This window comes from Staurois parvus, unplaced genomic scaffold (assembly GCF_062004578.1).
Source record: "Staurois parvus isolate SC_StPar_1 unplaced genomic scaffold, SC_StPar_1.0 ptg000267l, whole genome shotgun sequence".
In the NCBI taxonomy this organism is placed as follows: domain Eukaryota; kingdom Metazoa; phylum Chordata; class Amphibia; order Anura; family Ranidae; genus Staurois; species Staurois parvus.
The window spans coordinates 6,315,595-6,335,976 of record NW_028318063.1 but is presented as its reverse complement, the minus strand read 5'-3'; the positions used below and the strand labels follow the sequence as shown (position 1 = coordinate 6,335,976).

Here is a 20,382-nt window from a genome sequence, read left to right as displayed (position 1 = left end):
TCCTCAGATCACAATGGCTACAGTGAAGGAAATAAGTATTTAATCCCCTGCTGATTTTGAATGTTTGCCCACTCACAAAGAAATGATCAGTCTAAAAATCGAATGGTAGGTGTATTGCAACACTGAGAGACAGAATAGCAACAAACAATTCAAAAGAAATGCATGTCTAACAAATTATGCACTGATTTGCATGTTCATGAGGGAAATAAGTATTTGAACCCCTATCATTGAGCAAGATTTCTGGCTACCAGCTGTCTTTCATACAGGTAGCAAGCTGAGATTAGAAGCAGTCTCTTAATGGGAGTGCTGCTAATCTCATTTTGTTACCTGTATAAAAGACACCTGTCCCACAGGAGCAATCAAACAATCAGATTCCAAACTCTCCACCATGGCAAAGACCAAAAAGCTGTCCAAGGATGTCAGGGACAAGATTATAGACCTACACAAGGCTGGACTGGGCTAACAAACTATCGCCAAGCAGCTTGGTGAGAAGGTGACAGCAGTTGGGGCAATCATTTGCAAATGGCAGAAACACAAAACTGTCAGTCTCCCTAGGTCTGGTGCACCATGCAAGATTTCACCTCGTAGAACAGTGAGGAATCACCCCAGATGATACCTACTATTCGATTTTTAGACTGATCTTTTCTTTGTAAGTGGGCAAACAGTCAAAATTAGCAGGGGATCAAATACTTATTTCCTTCAATGTAAATGGTAGGGTAGTGGAGAGTAGCGTACCTGGGCATATACCTTACCTCAATACTGTACGTTATAGTATAACACCCAGTGGGAGTACTGTTGTTTTTCTGCAATTTTATTAAATAGGCTAAAATTATTTTGTATCATTATTGTATTTCAAATCCCCAGAACGCTAGACCGGCTGCGTGGGCACTTACAGCAGCCCCAAAGGTAAGAACAGCGGGGACAGTGTACGTTGTTAGTTCACCTTTACATTTTTTCTGTAAAAGTGAACTAACACTTTAAGCTATTTTAGACAAAAAGTAAAAAAAAATATAACTTTCAAAATTTAAAGAGGCATCAACACAAGCATGCAGCCAGTGTTAAAATGGTAAAAAAAATGCTATTTTCCCACCTTATTTTTCTTAACTTATTAACTGCTAAATACCTGATTCATAGCTAGGTTGTAAGCTCGAAAGAGTAGGGCCCTCTAACCCCTCGTGTGCTGTTTGTTGTTGCTGTACGGTTTCATGTATTGTCCCCCCCCCTCTATTGTACAACGCTGAGCAAACCCTTTGGCGCTATATAAACTCGATGTAATAATAATATGTGATCTGACATAACTAACCCATTGTTTCACCCTAATCTCTGCAACTACATACTCCACTGTGACTGGTATGCATGCTCTGCCTATTGTTGTTGCCTCTGGCCAGTCCACTGCGGAGATAGCTGCAAAGGATGTTTTTTTGGTGGCCTGGTCAGTTTGAAATGTATGGAAACAATAAACATCTCCGTTGTAGCAACACAACAAGCAATCACAGTGACGCCGTAGTCTGGTCAGCTAACCATTTGGACCACACTCTCTCATATTTTACTGGGCAGCCTCTGTTAATGTAGGTATCTTTATATAATGGGAGGCTATTCACAGACTTTTTTTAAATGGCAAAATCATTGGAATATGCCTGAGAAAACTGCATCGTCACATCAGTGTTTAATTTGATTTCGGAGAACATTTGACAAGGCGATTTATAGGCAGAAGATTGTGGGAGGTGGAATGAGTATTGCCACCTCTCTACACAGCGTGTCCAAAAAAGGACCTTTATATCCATATCACCAGCTGTTACATATTCATGAACGCTAAATTAAAATAAAAGTAGGCTTCCCCTGTCATATTATTAAGGTAAAGCTTATTTGAGATATTAGTTGTTGGGTTTATACTGTAGCTACTTTAACAAGCTATGCTTGAGTTCTTTGAATTGTATTACTGGGGTACATTTTCTGGTGCCCTGCTTTTTGGCACAGATCTGTATAATTTAAAATGCTGTAATTCTTTTAGAGACCAATCCTTTTACAAGCAGATCAATTGGCATGAAATTCCTTTAGTCTCTCAAAGGCCACTCAGGGGTGATTCCAATCATCAAATTGGCACAGTGCAATCTCAGCCAAACATCAGCAGTGTGCATACTGGGACCAGAGTACACCTTGGCTGATACAGCCTTGGATATTAGCAAGGATATCTTACTGACCTACTAGCACCCTATACATTACTAAGATGTACAGAGTGGTAATGGAAAAATGGGGACAGCCAGAGATAGAATTATTTTCATCTCCCCAGAGCACCAAGGTGTCCAAGATTTTACAGTGATCAGGCAAGTAGCAATTGATGCCTTAATTACACCTTGGCCAGCTTGCACCTTTCTTCCTGAGCTGTTGATTCACAAGTTACTGAGCAGGCTATCCAGCAGTCACTGACTACTACAACTGTAGAGCTACTCTCATAGGAGCAACTGGAATACTGTACAGGTCCTCCCCAGTTACTTTGCCCTGCAGCGGTTGCGATGTAAATTGAGCCCATACAAAATGAATGTGCATAAATCGCACTGCAAACAATTATATAATTTAAGCAGGAATGTGGTGCGATTCCTGTTCAAATCACATGCGATTGCCCGTACTGCAAACCCAGGCTAAAGATTGAATAGTGAGATCACTGTGAAAATCCAGCAAGATAGTGTTTTGTTTTTTGTTTTTTTTTTAGAGATCAATGAGATAGTTTCCAAAAATATCCATGTACAGACATATAATGTAAAATACATACTTAACAGATCATAATGCTGTATTTATATTACAACCACAACTGCTCAAGTTTTGTTCAAAATTGTATATATTGGTAACAATAATAATCAAGTGATTTAAAAATGGCATTTAAGCTTCACCCAGCATGAGCCTTTGAGAAAGCCAACTGGGGTGCAACGCGTCAAAGGGCAGTAACCTCATCACGCTGGGCGAAGCTTAGATGCCATTCTGGAATGTCAAGTATGCTAATAACCTATGGCATGCCTCTATGAACTTTTTAACATGTGAGTTGAATTCTAACTTTCTTATGGAAATAAATTAGCAATCTGCACTATTGGATGTTTCTTTGCTTCCTTTTAACATATCTATTCCTGGGAGATCGGTAATGAACAGGTGAATGCTGAAGAAGATCGTGGTCTCTAATATAAAAGCGTAATTGACCCTCTTTTTGCAGTGGGGTCCATGATGTAAGGAGAGGAGATACCCATGAGGTGTGGTGAAGGGCACTTTGGTGTTTGTTCACAGTGAAGAAAATCATATTGTTGTTCTGACAAGAATTGATATTGATCAAAGATTGCATGAAGATTGGTTGGTGTATTTGACTCTCACGTTGGACTATACATTTTTATTTATTTTTTTATGCTTTAAGAGCTATACTGTGTGTGTGTGTGTGTGTGTGTGTGTGTGTGTGTGTGTGTTTGTGTGTGTGTATATGTGTATGTATGTGTATATATATTTTTTTTCACAGTAGGATACTGAATACTGAGGGGATCTGTTTATGATAAAGGGTTATGGTATGAGGTTATATGATATTTGATTTGTTATGTCACATTGGAAGTGCTTCACCAGTATTTGATTTTGATTCAGGTCTGAGAAGGGGTCAAGTCCAGGTCAGCCCAGGTTAGGCTGGATGACTCAGCAGGTTGGGCCTCTATTGCCTCCACCTAATTCTGGAGGTCCATGGAAGCTTCCAGAAGCTAGTGGGTGGATGGGTGGATACCTGGATCTGCATATTCATGGAGGTCTGACCAATCCCATGCGGGAGCTTCTGGTAGTGTGGCAGATCCTGGATATAAGGAGCCATCTCAGCAGGGGTCTAAAGTCAGGTGGAAGATGAATTACTGAAGGTGCTGCTGTGTAGCCTGGGAGGGGACCCTGGGGAAGGGGGTTCTTCCTCCAGGCTGCAGGCTGGAGGAATGGAAAGGAGGCTGACTGTGGGAGCTCCACTGCCTTACAGTCCATCAGGGAAGGACAGCCTGCAAGCTGGGACAGAAACTGGTTCAGTGAGATGCCTGAACGCAGTTTAACCAGAGCTACAGGATACAAGGACAGTGTGAGTACCTCTACACCCTGGGGCCTACAGGAGAAAGTGCTGCTAGGTTAAATACTTAACCAGTTCTCCCTGGGACAGTGCTGCATGCCTGTCTTGGAATCTCATTCTCAAGGATATTCTTCACAAGACATCCAGGTGGATGGGCATTTCCTAGCTGAGGTCTGAAGAGATTTCACTTAGAGGAGACCAGGTGCTCCTCACAGAGACTGTGCTATTGGTTTACTAAGATACTGCCACTCCGGCTGGAGTAGAAAGTTCAGGATCTGCCTTTTTGTATAGAATTAAGAACTTTGCCCTCAGAGTTATTACTGCAAGTCAAGTTGGGCACCTCTTTACCATTAAACTCTATCCAAGTTGTTATCCTCCAAATAAAACAACAAAAAAACAAGCTCATGTGGAGGTTGGAAAATGCATGTTGCCTGTCTGTGTAGGATATATGGGGATCCAATACTCCTTCGGGGGTGATCGCTACACATAGTAGATTAAGTGGAAAAGATTAACACATAGCATGCTTTACCTTTAACTAGGTACTTGGAAGAAATAGAAAATACTGTGTTATCTAAAGGTTACATAATGAAGTAAAGTGAAAAAGCACTGGTTTAGAATACCTTTAAGGCTTTAATCAGTTCATCTCTGACTAGTCTACTTGGCAATTGGGCTGTAGTGTTAATAATTTTGTAGGTTAACATATCTGTCTTCCACTTGGCTCCCCTATTGTAGGACATTCGCTGTTCATGCTTTCCGCAGCGTGGCAATTTCATTGTTTCAGCAGTTTCTTCATCTAATTTACCTGAAGGAACAATAAAATGAATAATTAACAGCATGTATGTTGTTAGCTGCTCTTTGACACTATGGTCAATATACAGTGAAAACACCGCATTTCTTCCTTCTTAAAAAATATCACCTTCTTGATTTTTTTTCTTCCCTCACAAGTAACATTTTATAGTGTACCACAAATGTTTGCTTTTTTTTTTTACAAAGAAATGTTAATGTAATATAGTTTGGAATTACATTTTTAATTTTTGTGTGGGGCCTCAAAAGATCAGTGAAATAGCTGGCATATGTCAAAATCCAAAGACCGCAAATATCAGTTATGGGTCCTGTTTTTTATATAAATAGATTTTTGATTTATCGTAAAATTCTTTTCTTGCAGTCCATCAAAGTGGTTGTAAAGGCTCAGCTGTTTATCTTAACATAATAAACATGGTATACCTGCGATAGTATTGCACCTCCTCCCAAACCTCCTTTTCTTGCCCCCCCAGCTCTCTTGGCTCCTCCTCTTCTGTGTCTGCCCCCATAGCAATGTACTAGGTGTGACGGAGGTTGGAGAAGAAAAGTATTATTAGGTATATGGATTTATTAAGACAAAAAAATCTGTGTATAACACCCAAAACGACACCATTAGTTAAAGCAGAACTTCACTAAAAAAAAATTTTTCTCACCATTCAGTGGGGGCACGATCAGCTGCTCGTTTTTTCAAGGGGTGAGCACAAAGCTCACACTCACCTGAACAATTAAAGCTTCTATGAACAACAAACCAAATCATGATAAATAGTGAAAATTAATATATACAATTATGTAGCAGCTTATGCACAAAACCCCTATCTCATATAAGACAAAATGAATAAATGAAGTGAACCAATGCGTAGCGCTGCATTGGTTCACTTAATTTATTCACACTCACCTGACCTGCTTATCCTCCGGAAAACCACGCTCCCCCACGGTCCAGGGGGGACTGTCCTGTCTGAGGAGTGTGCTGACATCAGGAACAGTATGTTTACAAGATAGGGGGAGGATCGGCAGGTCAGGTGAGTACATGTCCACTGTTCTCTCCCCTATAGCAAAAGATTTTTCCCGGAATTCTGCTTTAACCTCTACCCGCCTGACCTATGGCCGAATGGCGGCCGGCAAAAACACTCACCTTTCCGGGTGGACACCATATGGCTTCCTTTTGGGCATGCACAGTTTGCGCGCCTGCAGAGCCGCGCATTGGCGCGATCTGTCACCGGCCGTGTACCTCGGACACGGCCGATGACAGATCTGAGTACTGGCCCCGTTGCCAGTACCATGTGACCTGCTGTGACCAATCACAGCAGGTCACATCACATGACAGTTGTATACAATGGATGGCTTCATTCATGCCATCCATTAGATACTAGTGCCTAGCTGTGAATGGTCACAGCGATCACATGCACAAGCTTGGTAGGAACATCTTGTGTTCAGTGTTTTGTCCATCTGAGTACCTTGAAAATGCTTTGCATGCATTTTTCATTATGAAAAAAGGCTCTGGACAGCATTGGGAACTGGAAGAGTTAAAAAAAATTTTTTAAACCGCAAGCGCTTATAAACACGATTTGCAGCGTTTAGTCGTGTTTACAAGCATTTTGTGTATGAAACGCTGATAAAATCGGCTGCTGAATGCACATTTTCTGGGTTCATAAAAATGACTGTAAACTCAAATGCTTGTAAACGAAGATGTGTACATGGACACTAGGAAAACATTAGGGTGAGTTCAGGGGCTGCTGAAAAAAAACACTGAACAGCTCCTAAACGTGAATTATCAGCTGCAGTATACATGAGCCCTAAGGCTCAGGTGACTGCTTTGGCCCAGACAGCCAAGAGAGATCGACAGGCCTTAGGCCCCATGTACACGGGACGTTTCTGAACGATGGAAACTGACTGCTGGAAAACGTAGGTTAAAAAAGTCTGTTTAGCTGCATTTGCATAACACGTTTCTGCGCGTTTGCGTTTAGAAGCGCTTTTTAAAGATAAGCACAGGAGAACCTCCCAAATGCCCAGAATGCACTGAAAAGGGGTAAATTATTAACTATTTCAGACTGTTTCAGAGAAATACAGACAATAGAAGCAGACATAGCAGTATGCACTGACATTAGCTAAGTGTGAGTTGCTCATTAACATTTCTTTTGTTTCCAAGGGTGGGACAGCTGTCAGGTGGATGAGAAAAGGAGAGAAATGCCTCTAAGTGCAATAAGTCTTTTTATTCAAGTCTAAATGTAGAAACACTCACATGTGTGAAGTAATCATAAGCTTAAAAACCGTGGTTAACAATAGCTCCTTTTTCGATCGCACTTCCGCCTTCCACAGCCAGCACATGCTCCGAAACGCGTCGCAGTGCACCCTGGGATCTCACGTCATCACGCCGCCGCTGCGTTCCAGCGTGCGTTCCATCCGGCTCTGAGGGAGGATGTGCACGCCGGCTGGCCTTACCGCTGTTCCCCTCCAGCCACCACGCTGTTCCAGCCGAGAGCTGACCTCCCCACATCGCAGTAAGATGACGGCTCTTCACCCGGGTTACCACCCCACCGTTAACTATTATTAACCATGGTTTTTATGCTTATGATTACTTCACATGTGAGTGTTTCTACATTTAGACTTGAATAAAAAGACTTATTGCACTTAGAGGCACTTCTCTCCTTTTCTCATCTACAGAGGTTGCTACAGCTTATTTGGAAGCCTTGCCCTCAGTGCCACACGGAATCCTACGCTCTTCATACAGTAGCCACTAATACCACAATCACCCCATACTATTTCCCAGGACTTTGCAGTGTTTGCGCTGTTACAACCCTTCCTCATTTTTTCGGAATCAGGTGTCAGGTGGAGTCATTAAGGCCACCTGGCAGAGGGTCTTCATGAGGAATTTGAGGTGTGAATGGTCATTAACATATCTTTTGTTTCCAAGGGTGGGAGAGGTCTGAGGTGTGAATTGGTCATTACAATGTGTGACAAGCTTGGTAGGAACATCCTGTGTTTTGTCCATCTGAGCACCTTGTAAACTCTTTGCATGCATTTTTCATGATGAAATAAGGCTCTGGACAACATTGGGAACTGGAAAAGTTAAAAAAAAATTTCAAACGCAAATGCTTATTAACGCAATTTGCCGCATTTAGACGCGTTTAGCCACGTTTACAAGCATTTTGCATTTGAAACGCTGATAAAATCGACATCTGAACGCAAGTTTGTTGCGTTCAAAAAAACGACTACACTCAACTGCCGATAAACAACTGTAAACGAAGATGTGTACATGGACACATAGGATAACATTAGGGTGAGTTCAGGGGCTGCTGAAAAAAACGCTGAACAGTTCCTAAACGTGAGTTTAGCAGCTGCAGTGTACATGAGGCCTTAGCAGACGTGCTACAGCAGCTGCCAGCTTGGACATGAAGTGTTTCCACTGTGTCACTGGTGACACCTTTTCAGGCACAAAGAGCCACCTCCCACAAAAGATGACATCCCAAAATGATATGGATGCCTTCTTATGCACTTTTGAGATGAACCACAGAGAAGCAGGCCTGAACTAAAGATTGGTGGGCTGCTGTCAGGAATCCAACCGCGGTAGCCTCTAGCACTCCACAGACCGGAATCCCCCAAGGCACGGAATCTAAGCTCCGACCTGCTTGTTTACCCCTGAGCCCCTGATGGTGGGGATGGACTTGGAGCAGGCCGAGACCAGGTCGCGGCCCCTGAGTTCACCCAGCTGTGGTAGAGGCACCGTTGAAGGTGTATAGCGGTTAAGAGTCTGATGTGAGGAGGTAACTGAAGCAGCGTCGGGCAGGCCGGGTCGGTAAAATGGGTGGCGGTGTAGTACAGAATCAGCAGGCAGAGGGATAAACAGGTCACAAGCCGGGTTCGTCAACAGGAAGTCAGAACGTATGGGGTTAAGCCGGAGAATGGTCAGACAAAGCCAGGTATCAGAGCAGGAGACGGACAGCAAATCAGGATCAGGCAGGGTCGGCAAAAAAACAATCTACTCACAGGAACACAGGTAAGACCATATGGCACTTGAGCATTGCAAGAGCCGGGTTTAAATAGCCCGCCTGACTCCTGACAGGTGCTCCTGGGTCCTAGTGCTTGCCCGGCGCCGTCATTGGTGACAGGCGCGCCTGGGTCCTAGTGCCCGCCTGCCTATACATTTTGTCAGGTTTCTACGCATGTGAAGATTCAATCGCCGCAGCGATCTTCCCATCCCCTGACAGCTGCACTTGGTGCACTTCTATTTGCAGGGGTCTCCCAAAAGGGGAACATCAACTTGACCGTTGAGGAAAACTGAGATTATGACAATCTAAAAGCTGAGATCTTCAGGCATGTAAAGGTATACTACTCCACTGAAAAAGTGCTTTCCCTCCTACCCTTAAAGAATGGGTGGAACACATGGGCACAACCCTCAGATATGAGGGAGTTATGTACCAGCATAGGGGTTGTCCAGCTAAATTTAACAGTGTCTGGGGTCGCTGGCTGGACACTCCTGGCCTAGCTCTGGCAGACCTAGTCCTAGTCCTAATCATGAATTAGAATATTGACGTCTTTGTATCTATATAGACTGTATCTTACCATCTGCAAGCGTAGCCTGTCTCAAGTGCGCAGCAGGATGGCAGAATGACTGTGCGTTAAGGCATGGATTTTGACTAGTATTTCCTTGGTATGCTGGTAGTTACTGTACAGTGGGGCAAAAAAGTATTTAGTCAGCCACCAATTGTGCAAGTTCTCCCACTTAAAAAGATGAGAGAAGCCTGTAATTGGCATCATAGGTAGACCTCAACTATGAGATATAAAATGAGAAAAAAAATCCAGACAATCACATTGGCTGATTTGGAAAGAATTTATTTGCAAATCATGGTGGAAAATAAGTATTTGGTCACCTACAAACAAGCAAGATTTCTGGCTCTCACAGACATGTACCTTCTTCTTTAAGAGGCTCCTCTGTCCTGCACCCATTACCTGTATCAAAGGCACCTTTTTGAACTTGTTATCAGTATAAAAGACACCTGTCCACAACCTCAAACAGTCACACTCCAAACTCCACTATGGTGAAGACTAAAGATCTGTCGAAGGACACCAGAAACAAAATTGTAGACCTGCACCAGGCTGGGAAGACTGAATCTGCAATAGGCAAGCAGCTTGGTGTAAACAAATCAACTGTGGGAGCAATAATTAGAAAATGGAAGACATACAAGACCACTGATAATCTACCTCGATCTGGGGCTCCACGCAAGATCTCACCCCGTGGGGTCAAAATGATCACAAGAATGGTGAGCAAAAATCCCAGCACCACACGGGGGGACCTAGTGAATGACCTGCAGAGAGCTGGGACCAACGTAACAAAGGCTACCATCAGTAACACACTACGCCGCCAGGGACTCAGATCCTGCAGTGCCAGACGTGTCCCCCTGCTTAAGCCAGTACATGTCCGGGCCCGTCTGAAGTTTGCTAGAGAGCATTTGGATGATCCAGAAGAGGACTGCGAGAATGTCATATGGTCAGATGAAACCAAAATAGAACTGTTTGGTAGAAACACAACTCGTCATGTTTGGAGGAGAGAGAATGCTGAGTTGCATCCAAAGAACACCATACCTACTGTGAAGCATGGGGGTGGCAACATCATGCTTTGGGGCTGTTTCTCCGCAAAGGGACCAGGACGACTGATCCATGTACAGGACAGAATGAATGGGGCCATGTATTGTGAGATTTTAAGTGCAAACCTCCTTCCATCAGCAAGGGCATTGAAGATGAAACGTGGCTGGGTCTTCCAACATAACAATGATCCCAAACATACAGCCCGGGTAACGAAGGAGTGGCTTCGTAAGAAGCATTTCAAGGTCCTGGAGTGGCCTAGCCAGTCTCCAGATCTCAACCCCATAGAAAACCTTTGGAGGGAGCTAAAAGTCCGTGTTGCCCAGCGACAGCCCCAAAACATCACTGCTCTAGAGGAGATCTGCATGGAGGAATGGGCCAAGATACCAGCAACAGTGTGTGCCAACCTTGTGAAGACTTACAGGAAACGTTTGACCTATGTCATTGCCAACAAAGGATATATAACAAAGTATTGAGATGAACTTTTGATATTGACCAAATACTTATTTTCCACCATAATTTGCAAATAAATTCTTTCCAAATCAGCCAATGTGATTGTCTGGATTTTTTTCTCATTTTTGTCTCTCATAGGTCTACCTATGATGCCAATTACAGGCCTTTGTCATCTTTTTAAGTGGGAGAACTTGCACAAGTGGTGGCTGACTAAATACTTTTTTGCCCCACTGTACCTTTGAAACCCCATTGCAACAGTCTAGTCTCTTTATGACTCTGAATATTTTGGAGCATGCTGTTTTGTATATATATATATATATATATATATATATATATATATATATATACACAATTGTTTCAATAAATTATTTTTGCAATAAAAAGCTGAGATCTTGTGGGGGTCTGGGATCACAATCTTAGTGAGTACACAGCTGGAGGTACAAGACAGATGAATCCCCCTGCTCCCAATTGTTTGACCTAATCAGCCTGGTCAAACATTGGCTGCAGCCTGAACTGCTCACAAGGCCTAAAATAGTAGAGAGAGTCATGGACCCATTTCTGAGGGCTCTACCTCCAAAGCTACATACATGAATGAGTCAGGCTGATCCAAAGTAGAATGATGAACTGGTTGAGCTGCAGGAGTGCTACTCTGCTGTGGAGAACCTCTTTGCTGGGTCTGCAGTTTCAAGGTCTCTAACATCCAAAAGACGAACTCTCATAGCAACCAGTTCAAAACCTTATAGAAATCATGCATGAGCCCAGGACATTAGGACACAAAGAGATATAATGCTTTACTATTCAAGATCTCATGGATGGTCAGCTGTTATAGCCTATAAATAAAGTAGGTAACCTCAAACATGTAATATTACAGGTACTCTAGACCCAAATTGGAATATTTTAAGGATGCCTACTACTCAGAATTACACATCCACAGAGTTCAGAGGAGTCCATTTCCTCTCCAGAAATGAAAGGTGTGCCATATCTCATACTAAGAAACAACAATGATCACCTGTAGAAACAGCAGACCAGACAGCTAATTGACCCTAGGGGGTTTATTTACTAAAGCTGGAGAGTCCAAAATCAGACTCCCTTCTGCATAGAAACCAATCAGCTTCTAACCTCAGCTTGTTCAATGAAGCTTTGGCAATGAAACCTGGAAGCTGATTGGTTTCTATGCAGAAGGGAGTCTGATTTTGGACTCTCCAGCTTTAGTAAATAAACCCCTAGATGTCTCTGTTTCTAAATAGGGGATGTTTGGTTAAAAAAATGCATATTTTGTGAATTATTTTGCTGACCAGCATTCTTTTGTGGAGTGAGAAAAATAATCCCTACTATCAGAGGCCTTAGAGTTCATAGTCTTCTCAATTTAACTAGAAGGCTTCACAATATAACATCACAATATGTTTGGGGCCATAACCTATTGGTAGCACATGCAGGTCTGAAGTCAAAAAGATACTGGGTGGGGCTCACCTGAACGGTTTGCATATAGAGTCAGATATCCAGGTTGATTGATGAGCTAGAAGTGTCATAATGGCTTATGACAAGGTAACCCTGGTCCTTTGGTTGACCCTCAATGTTGTCTTGTGTGAATGCTTGATGTCCAAAGCTGCCATGGTTCTTGACATCACGCCATAGGAATATCCTCCACTATGCGCCAGTCAGGATAATTAGATTCAAGCAGGTCCAAATGGCTGAGAAAGAGGGGCAAATCAGTTTTGTCCCACATAGATGCAGTCTTCTCCTTCCTCTGAGCAATCAAGCAAAAGGGGAACCCCCTGTAGCTGTCAGGGCCTGGATTTGAACCTGGGATCTCAGCTATGTCTGGCAATGACTCTTCTTACTGAGCCATCAGAGATGCTGGACAGTTCTCTTTGGATCTGTTAGACAATCGTGCATTGTACCTTGTTTTTCATGAACCTTAAACTCTTTGCTCCTCCCATGAATTTCCTGATTTAAGCCATGTCTCTGCATGTCCTGTTTTCCAGATTATTGTGCTCTCTCCAGCCAACATCTTGCTCTTGCTTCACCTGCAGACATCCGTGTCTTCTCTATCACTTTTTTCTTACCTTTGGCTTGTTCCTTGACTACGCTTCTGCTTAATCCCAACCTGAATCATTCCTCACTGACGTTTGACCGATATACTGACTATGCTTCTGCTTGATCCCTGTCTGCTTATCTGCTACTGGACCATGGCTTGCTCACCTCCTGGTGGGACAATCCTGACGACCACAACCTGCTACTAGCATGCAGCAAAACCCATATCCACCATCAGGAGCTCTGGTGAATACCAGTTAGTACTTAGACTCTGTATCTCAGGTGAACCTGCATCATCCGCCAGGGTAACCTGCTTACCTGTCCCTATTGTCGGTCGGTGCTGCTCTACTGCTATAGCTACTGGCCTCCCAGCCTGACTCCAGACCGTAACAATAGTAACCAGTTCTTTCCCAGCAGGGAACCTCTAGTAAGAGGCACAAGGCCCTTAACATCATTGGGGATCTTCCAGAGAAATCAAGCAAAAGACATAACTGTGCCCTGTGAAAGTCCACATGCAGCTTGCTGCTCATAGCTTGATATTCATAACAACCTCTTTAACGGAAAACCTATGCAATTTACACATAACATTTTGGGGCCACTCTGGGTAGATTGTATGAGGGCTCTATTTCTATTTCAATGGTTTTTATTAAATTTTTTAAACAGTATAAAAAGAGGCAATAAAACACGCCCACGCAGGGGCTATCAATTGCACAGATAAACAAAATGCAAAATAAAAAAAAGGGAAAAACAATGCTCTAATGCCAACAGGGCAAAAGGTATGCCCACGCAGGGGCTATCAATGGCACATAAGTTACAAAACATTAACGTAACTGATTATAACAACTAAATGCAGCTGTCCAGTCACACCAAAAACAGAGAGAGAGAAAAAGGAAAAGAAAAAAAAAGGGGGGGGGGGCAAAGAGCAGGGATTCAAGAGCGCCAATACCAAATGCCATTACATCCCCAGACTAGCCGGGGGGAGTGAGGGAAGGGCATGTATGAGGGCTCTATTTCAATGCGTATGGGCTTTATCTATTTCAATGAGCACCATGGCCCAGTATTTGCCTGAAAACTCTCTGCAAGATCAGTACCAAGTCTTGTGCTGGTGTAGTCTCTCTAAGTCTGTTTCCTGTTCTGATTCTCACAGTTGTCAAGTATAAAAATTAGCATTTTAGTCATAGCACCTTATGATTAGATTCCAAAGTTTCTAATCTATTACCCATATATGTGCACTCTACCATAGGGTTATCAATTTTTTTAAAGTGTTTCCCACAGAGTTTAATAAATAACTTTATATCCGATTCGGTAGTGTAGTGATACCCCCAGAGGAGCCGCTGAATTGTTTTGTGATTTCTCAACACACCTGAAGATGACACACCTCACTTACCCAGCACATACCAACACATCTTGAGGTGTGCCAAGGAAATCATTAGACCAAGCCTGGCCTAAAAGGAAAAATGATTAACAAGTGTGCTTATATAAACAATCAATAACATATCAACAATAACTTTACTCTGAGAGATAAGGTTAAGCACCTGCAGTATTGGGACTAACAGTAATTAACAGAAATGAACTGCATTTACCTGGCAACAGTATATAACGACAGTCCTTACTTATTATAACAGTCCCAGTTTTATCCCACTGGCCAGTAACTGATCAAAAAAAATGTTGGCCAGCAAGATTGGGGCCCTTGAACTAAGCACAACTGTTCCCAGCAGGCAACAGATTAACTTGTACAATGTTAATCTCTTACCAGACCCAGGGTGCCCTCTTCTGGGTCTCCAAACACATGCTCTGATTAAGTAAAAGTCAGACAGGGTTAAACATTGTTGTGATGTCTTTCAATTCTTCTGAGACAATTTCTCTTTTCTTTCCCTAAAACTGGTTCTCTCTTGTACAGTCTGAATTCACCAGGCATCTCAATCTCCCCCTTTCAGGAAGAAGGTTTTCAGTCTCTTTACTTCTGAGTTCTCACCCATTTTGGGTCAGCTCTGGCAGGGATCCTTTCATCCAGCAGCAGTTCAGACGTATCTAACAGCAAGTCTCTGGGGGGCTTTTGCGCATAGATCTAGCTCCCTAACCTCCTCAAAGGAAGGAGGTAGGAAGTTCTTGAAAAAGGGGATCTTACATCCCTGAAACATTGTTTTTTCCTCCTTTTTTGCACAGGGTCTGGCTCAGCTATCCTTTTCATTGCTGTATTCCGGGTACTGAACTCCTGCATGTACTTCTACATATCTGCTCTTATACGTTTTAATTTTAGCTCATTGTACCTATATGCATGCATATATTTTGCTGTTGTAATTCAACAGCAGAGCGAATACCTTTGTTGTATTATGCTTGATGTGAGAAGACATACTTGGATATTTGCACCTATTTTATACCTGTATGTATAGGCCTAATACAAATTCATTGCTAAAACATTTTTGTTATGTGGTGTATTTACTCTATATATTCAAAACATAAACTGGTAATTAAAGCAGAACTCAACCCACAAGGGGAAGTTTCACTTGTCTGCCTCCTCTTCTCTCCACTGCCACATTTTGCAATTTTTGGAGGGAAGCGGGTACCTGGTTTTGACAGTTACCCACTCCCACATCCGGGTCAGATTACCGCGGCAATCTGAGTTGGAAGTTCAGCCCTCCCTCCTAACCCACTCTGCTTTCTGGGACACTTCATGTCACGATATAAGGTCAAGTTCAGAGACCAGTTGCTACAGCAGTTGTAAGGCTTACCTGAAACCAGCAGGATTGGTACACCAGTGGCCCACCCTGGAAATGACGCAGGCTCACCTGAGGTGCGGGGTCTAAGCATCCACCGGTCTTCCCCAGAGCTCCTAATGGTGGAGATGGATTTGGCTGCGTGTGAATGCCAGGTCGCAGATCTCAGGATCACCCCACCAGGGAATGAGTAGGCTAGAAACCAAAAGCGGATCAAACAGTTTAGGGATCAAACAGAAGCGGAGTCAGTCACAAGCTATCTATCTATAGATAGATAGATAGGTAGGTAGTAGATCGTAGTCAGTAGCAAGCCAAAGGTCGGTAACGTAGATGAAGACAGCAGCAGGAACAGTAAGCGGGATATTAGCTGGTAAGGCACAATAATCTGGCATCCTCCCGCACATGCGCAGATTGCGCTCCTGCAGAGCGGCGCAGCAGCGCGATCTGTCACCGGCCGTGTACCTCGGACACGACCGATGACAAATCTGAGTATCGGCCCCGTTGTCGGTACCATGTGACCTGCTGTGACCAATCACAGCAGGTTACATGACAGTTGTATACAATGGATGGCTTCATTCATGCCATCCATTGTATACTAGTGTCTAGCTGTGAATGGTCACAGCTAATCACATGCACATGTCATGTGATTAGCTGTGGCCAAATCACAGCTAAGCACAAAAAAAAAAAAACCCTGAATGTCATTCAGGTAAATGCTTGCCTTTAGCAAAGTAATTCTTTGCTATAAACAAATTGTGTAAGAAAAAAAAAAATACTGATAATTTCCCCAAAGTGGTACAATGTTACTATGGTAACATTGTACTACTTTGGTCATAGTGAAATATGAAAAACAAATCTTAAAAAAAGAAAAACAATTTAATAAAATATAAAAAAAATAAAAAAATATATATAATTTTTTTTTTCATACTGTCACCAGTCAGTGTCCCTGATCACCGCCATGCCAGTTATATGATGACGCTGTACTGCACTGGTGATAATATGTAAAAAAAAAATAGTGAAACTAATTTTTTTAAATTTTTTAATTTTCCGAAAAATTATGACAAAAAAAATACAACTTCAAAAAACTCGCCATGCCTCTTATGAAGTACGTCGGACTGTCTACTTTGCAAAAAGGGGTCATTTGGGGGATATCTGTATTGTTCTGACATTCTTGGACCTCAAGAAATTAGATTGGCTGTCAGTACTTCAGGATTGATCAATATTCAGATCTATACCACAGTTTGTGAACTCTACAACTTTCCTACAAATTAAAAAATACATCCTAATTTGGGTTATTTTCACCAAAGACATGTAGCAGAATACATCTCAGCCTAAATTTATGAAGAACAATTATTTATTTGCAAACTTTTATAACAGAAACAAAGAAACGTTTTTTTTTCAAAATTTTTGGTCTTTTTTTTGTTAATTTAGCAAAAAATAAAAACCCCAGTGGTGATTAAATACCACCAAAAGAAATCTCTAGTTGTGTGAAGAAAATGATAAAATTTTAGTTTGGGTACAGTGTTGTATGACCGTGCAATTGTCATTCAAAGTGTGAGAGCTGAAAACTGGCCTGGGCAGGAAGGTGTAAAATTGCCCAGTATTGAATTGGTTAATGGCATCTTAGTCTTAGTCCGTAGGGTTCAATATTGAGTTGGCTCACTCTTTGCAGCTATAACAGCTTCAACTCTTCTTGGAACCCTGTCCACAAGGTTTAGGAGTGTGTCTATGGGAATGTTTGACCATTATTTCAAAAGCGCATTTCTGAGATTAGGCACTGATGTCAGTCAAGAAAGCCTGGCTCGCAGTCTTCGCTCTGATGCATCCCAAAGGCGTTCTATTGGATTGAAGTCAGGACTCTGTGCAGGCCAATCAAGTTACTCTACCCCAAACTTGCTTATCCATGTCTTTATGGATCTTGTTTTGTGCACTGGTGCGCAGTTATGTTGGAGCTGGAAGGGACCATCCCCAAACTTTTCCCAAAAAGTTGGGAGCATGAAATTGTCCACAATGTCTTGGTATGCTGACATCTTAAGAGTTTCCTTCACTGGAACTAAGGGGCCAAGCCCAACCCCTGAAAAAAATCCCACAGCATAATCCCCCCTCCACCAAACTTTACACTTGGCACAATGCAGTCAGCCAAGTACTGTTCTCTTGGCAACCAAAACCCAGACACATCCATCGGACTGCCAAAGCGTGATTTGTCACTAAAGAAAACACGTCTCCACTGCTCTAGAGTCCAGTGGAGGCATGCTTTACACCACTGCATTCAACGCTTTGCATTGCACTTGGTAATGTAAGGCTTGGATGCAGCTGCTCGGCCATGGAAACCCATTCCATGAATCTCTGTACACACTGTTGTGCTAATCTTAAGGCCACACAAAGTTTGGAGGTCTTTAGCTATTGACTCTGCAGACAAATGGCGACTTCTGCGAACTGTGTGCTTCAGCATGCACTGACATGGTCTACCACTTCGTGGCTGATTTGCTGTTGCTCCCAGTTGCTTCCACTTTGTTATAATACCACGAACAGTTGACTGTGGAATATTCAGTAGCAAGGAAATTTCACGGATGGACTTATTGTACAGGTGGCAATATGTCACGGTGTTAGGAATGGACTGGCCAGCAATGGTGGGACTCACCTGCCTTTTGATCTGCAGTACCAGGGCTGGCCAGCGGGTGCTCCCAGCAATCAAAGACTCAACCTTTCAGCCAGTTAACACCTGGAACTGATGATACTGGGGTATTTAAGGGATGGCCAGACTTGCAGACTCTGCCTTGGTGTTGTGTTTGTTCTGGGCCCTGTATCTGTCCTGCATCCTGTTTCTGCTCCTTTGCTGACTTCTCCTGCTCTGATCCTGGCTTGTGACCCTGACCATCCTTCTGTCTGACCCTCTGTACTACGCTGCTTGCTACCTGCTGAACCTGGCCTGTGACCCCGACCATTCTCTGCTTGCTCCCCCTGTACCTACCTGCCCATTGATATTGACCCGGCCTGCCTGACGACGCTTGCTTGTATATACTGTTATCTGTGGGTGGTTGGTTTGGTTTGTTTGCACTGTGTTATGTTTTAGTATTGCACTGCGTTTATGTTTGTACTGTTAGTGTTAATAAATTATATTGTTTATAACATATCTGAGGTCTGCGTTTCCCTGCTTCAGTCACACACCTCTGGTCATACCTGGGAGCCCTGACATTACACCAAGGCCAATCCTGACCAGAAGTGGCTGCACAGGGAAGCCATCTTGGCTTGTTGATGGGAAGGATGGATCTGGATGAGGTTGAATATTTATATCTGCTAGTGTTTGATGACAGGGAGTATGCTTATCAGACTCTGAAGGAGTATACCCGGGATGAACTGCTAGATTGTATACGGCTCGCTCATGTTCTAGTAGATCAGGGCATAGAGTTCTCTGAGGTGCAGCCTTTGATTGAAGTTTGTGCTGAATTGGTTTCATCTGGTTCCCCCGAATGCAGGGATGAATTTTTGCCACCATTTAGTGCAGACCAGGTAGAGTCCCTGGTGTGGTTATTAGAGGATGATGTGGGTTACTTTCTGGAGCGTTATTCCACATGTTCACCACAGGTACTAAGAGACTGTATAAACGCAGTGCAGTCATTGACCAGACAGGCTTTGTGTAAGCTCAGCTTTGTTCAACCCATACTGCAGACATGGACAGATTTGTTGCACCCAGCCTCAGTCAGCTTACAAAGACCCAGTCCTGCTTCTAATCTATTTCCTCAAAACTCTATTCCTGCATTCCCAACAGCTCCTCCTGCCCTGCTATCTACCGCATGTCAGTACCCTGTTCCCACTCGCTGCACCTATCCTGCCTTTAACCCTGTAAAAAAGCCCTCTGTAGCAACCGCTCCCTCTCCTGTTCCATCCTCCAGTTCTTCTCTGTCTCCAGCTGCTCCATTCGTTTGCAGACCTGCGTTTACTTGCAGTGCTCCAGTAGTTAAAACCAGAAAAAAGCGAAAATTCTTTCCAACCAATACCATCCTGCCAGTATCCAAACCGGTGAGCCTGCCTTCCGTGGTTCAGCCTGAAGCCTCTCTTCAGCCTGATGCCGGTACGCAGCCTGATGCCTCTCTTCAGCCTGATGCCTGTACGCAGCCTGATGCCTCTCTTCAGCCTGATGCCTCTACTCGGCCTGAAGCCTCTACTCGGCCTGATGCCTTTACTCGGCCTGATGCCTCTACTCGGCCTGATGCCTCTACTCGGCCTGATGCCTCTACTCGGCCTGATGCCTCTACTCGGCCTGAAGCCTCTACTCGGCCTGAAGCCTCTACTCGGCCTGAAGCCTCTACTTGGCCTGATGCCTCTACCCAGCATGATGAACTGATCCAGCCTGACGATCCTATTAGGCCAGTTGACTCGATGCCCGCTGTTGATCCAGATGATCCGGTACCTGATCCGGTGCCCGCTGTCGAGCCAAATGACCTGATGCCTGGTGACCCAGTGCCCGCTGTCATACCTGGTGACCCGATGCCCGCTGTCGAGCCAGACAATCCGGTACCTGATGACCCGGTGCTCACGGTCGTGCCTGTTGACTCGGAGCCCACTGCCTTGCCAGATGACGCGGTGCCCGCTGTCAAGCCAAATGACCTGATGCCTGGTGACCCAGTGCCCGCTGTCCAGCCAGACGATCCAATGTCTGACCCAGTGCCCGCGGTCATACCAGTTGACTCGGAGCCCACTGCCTTGCCAGATGACGCGGTGCCCGCTGTC

General features: G+C 43.7%; 1 protein-coding gene across 1 annotated transcript in view; it reads right to left on the bottom strand.

The window, feature by feature from the left end:
* Positions 1-20,382, bottom strand: part of LOC149459263 (matrix metalloproteinase-18-like) — a 281,041-nt gene that overhangs the window by 133,388 nt on the left and 127,271 nt on the right. Inside the window, exon 3 of the mRNA XM_089681507.1 lies at positions 4,690-4,871. Within this exon, the coding sequence (XP_089537633.1) occupies positions 4,690-4,871 (182 nt within the window). The remainder of the gene's footprint in view (positions 1-4,689; positions 4,872-20,382) is intronic.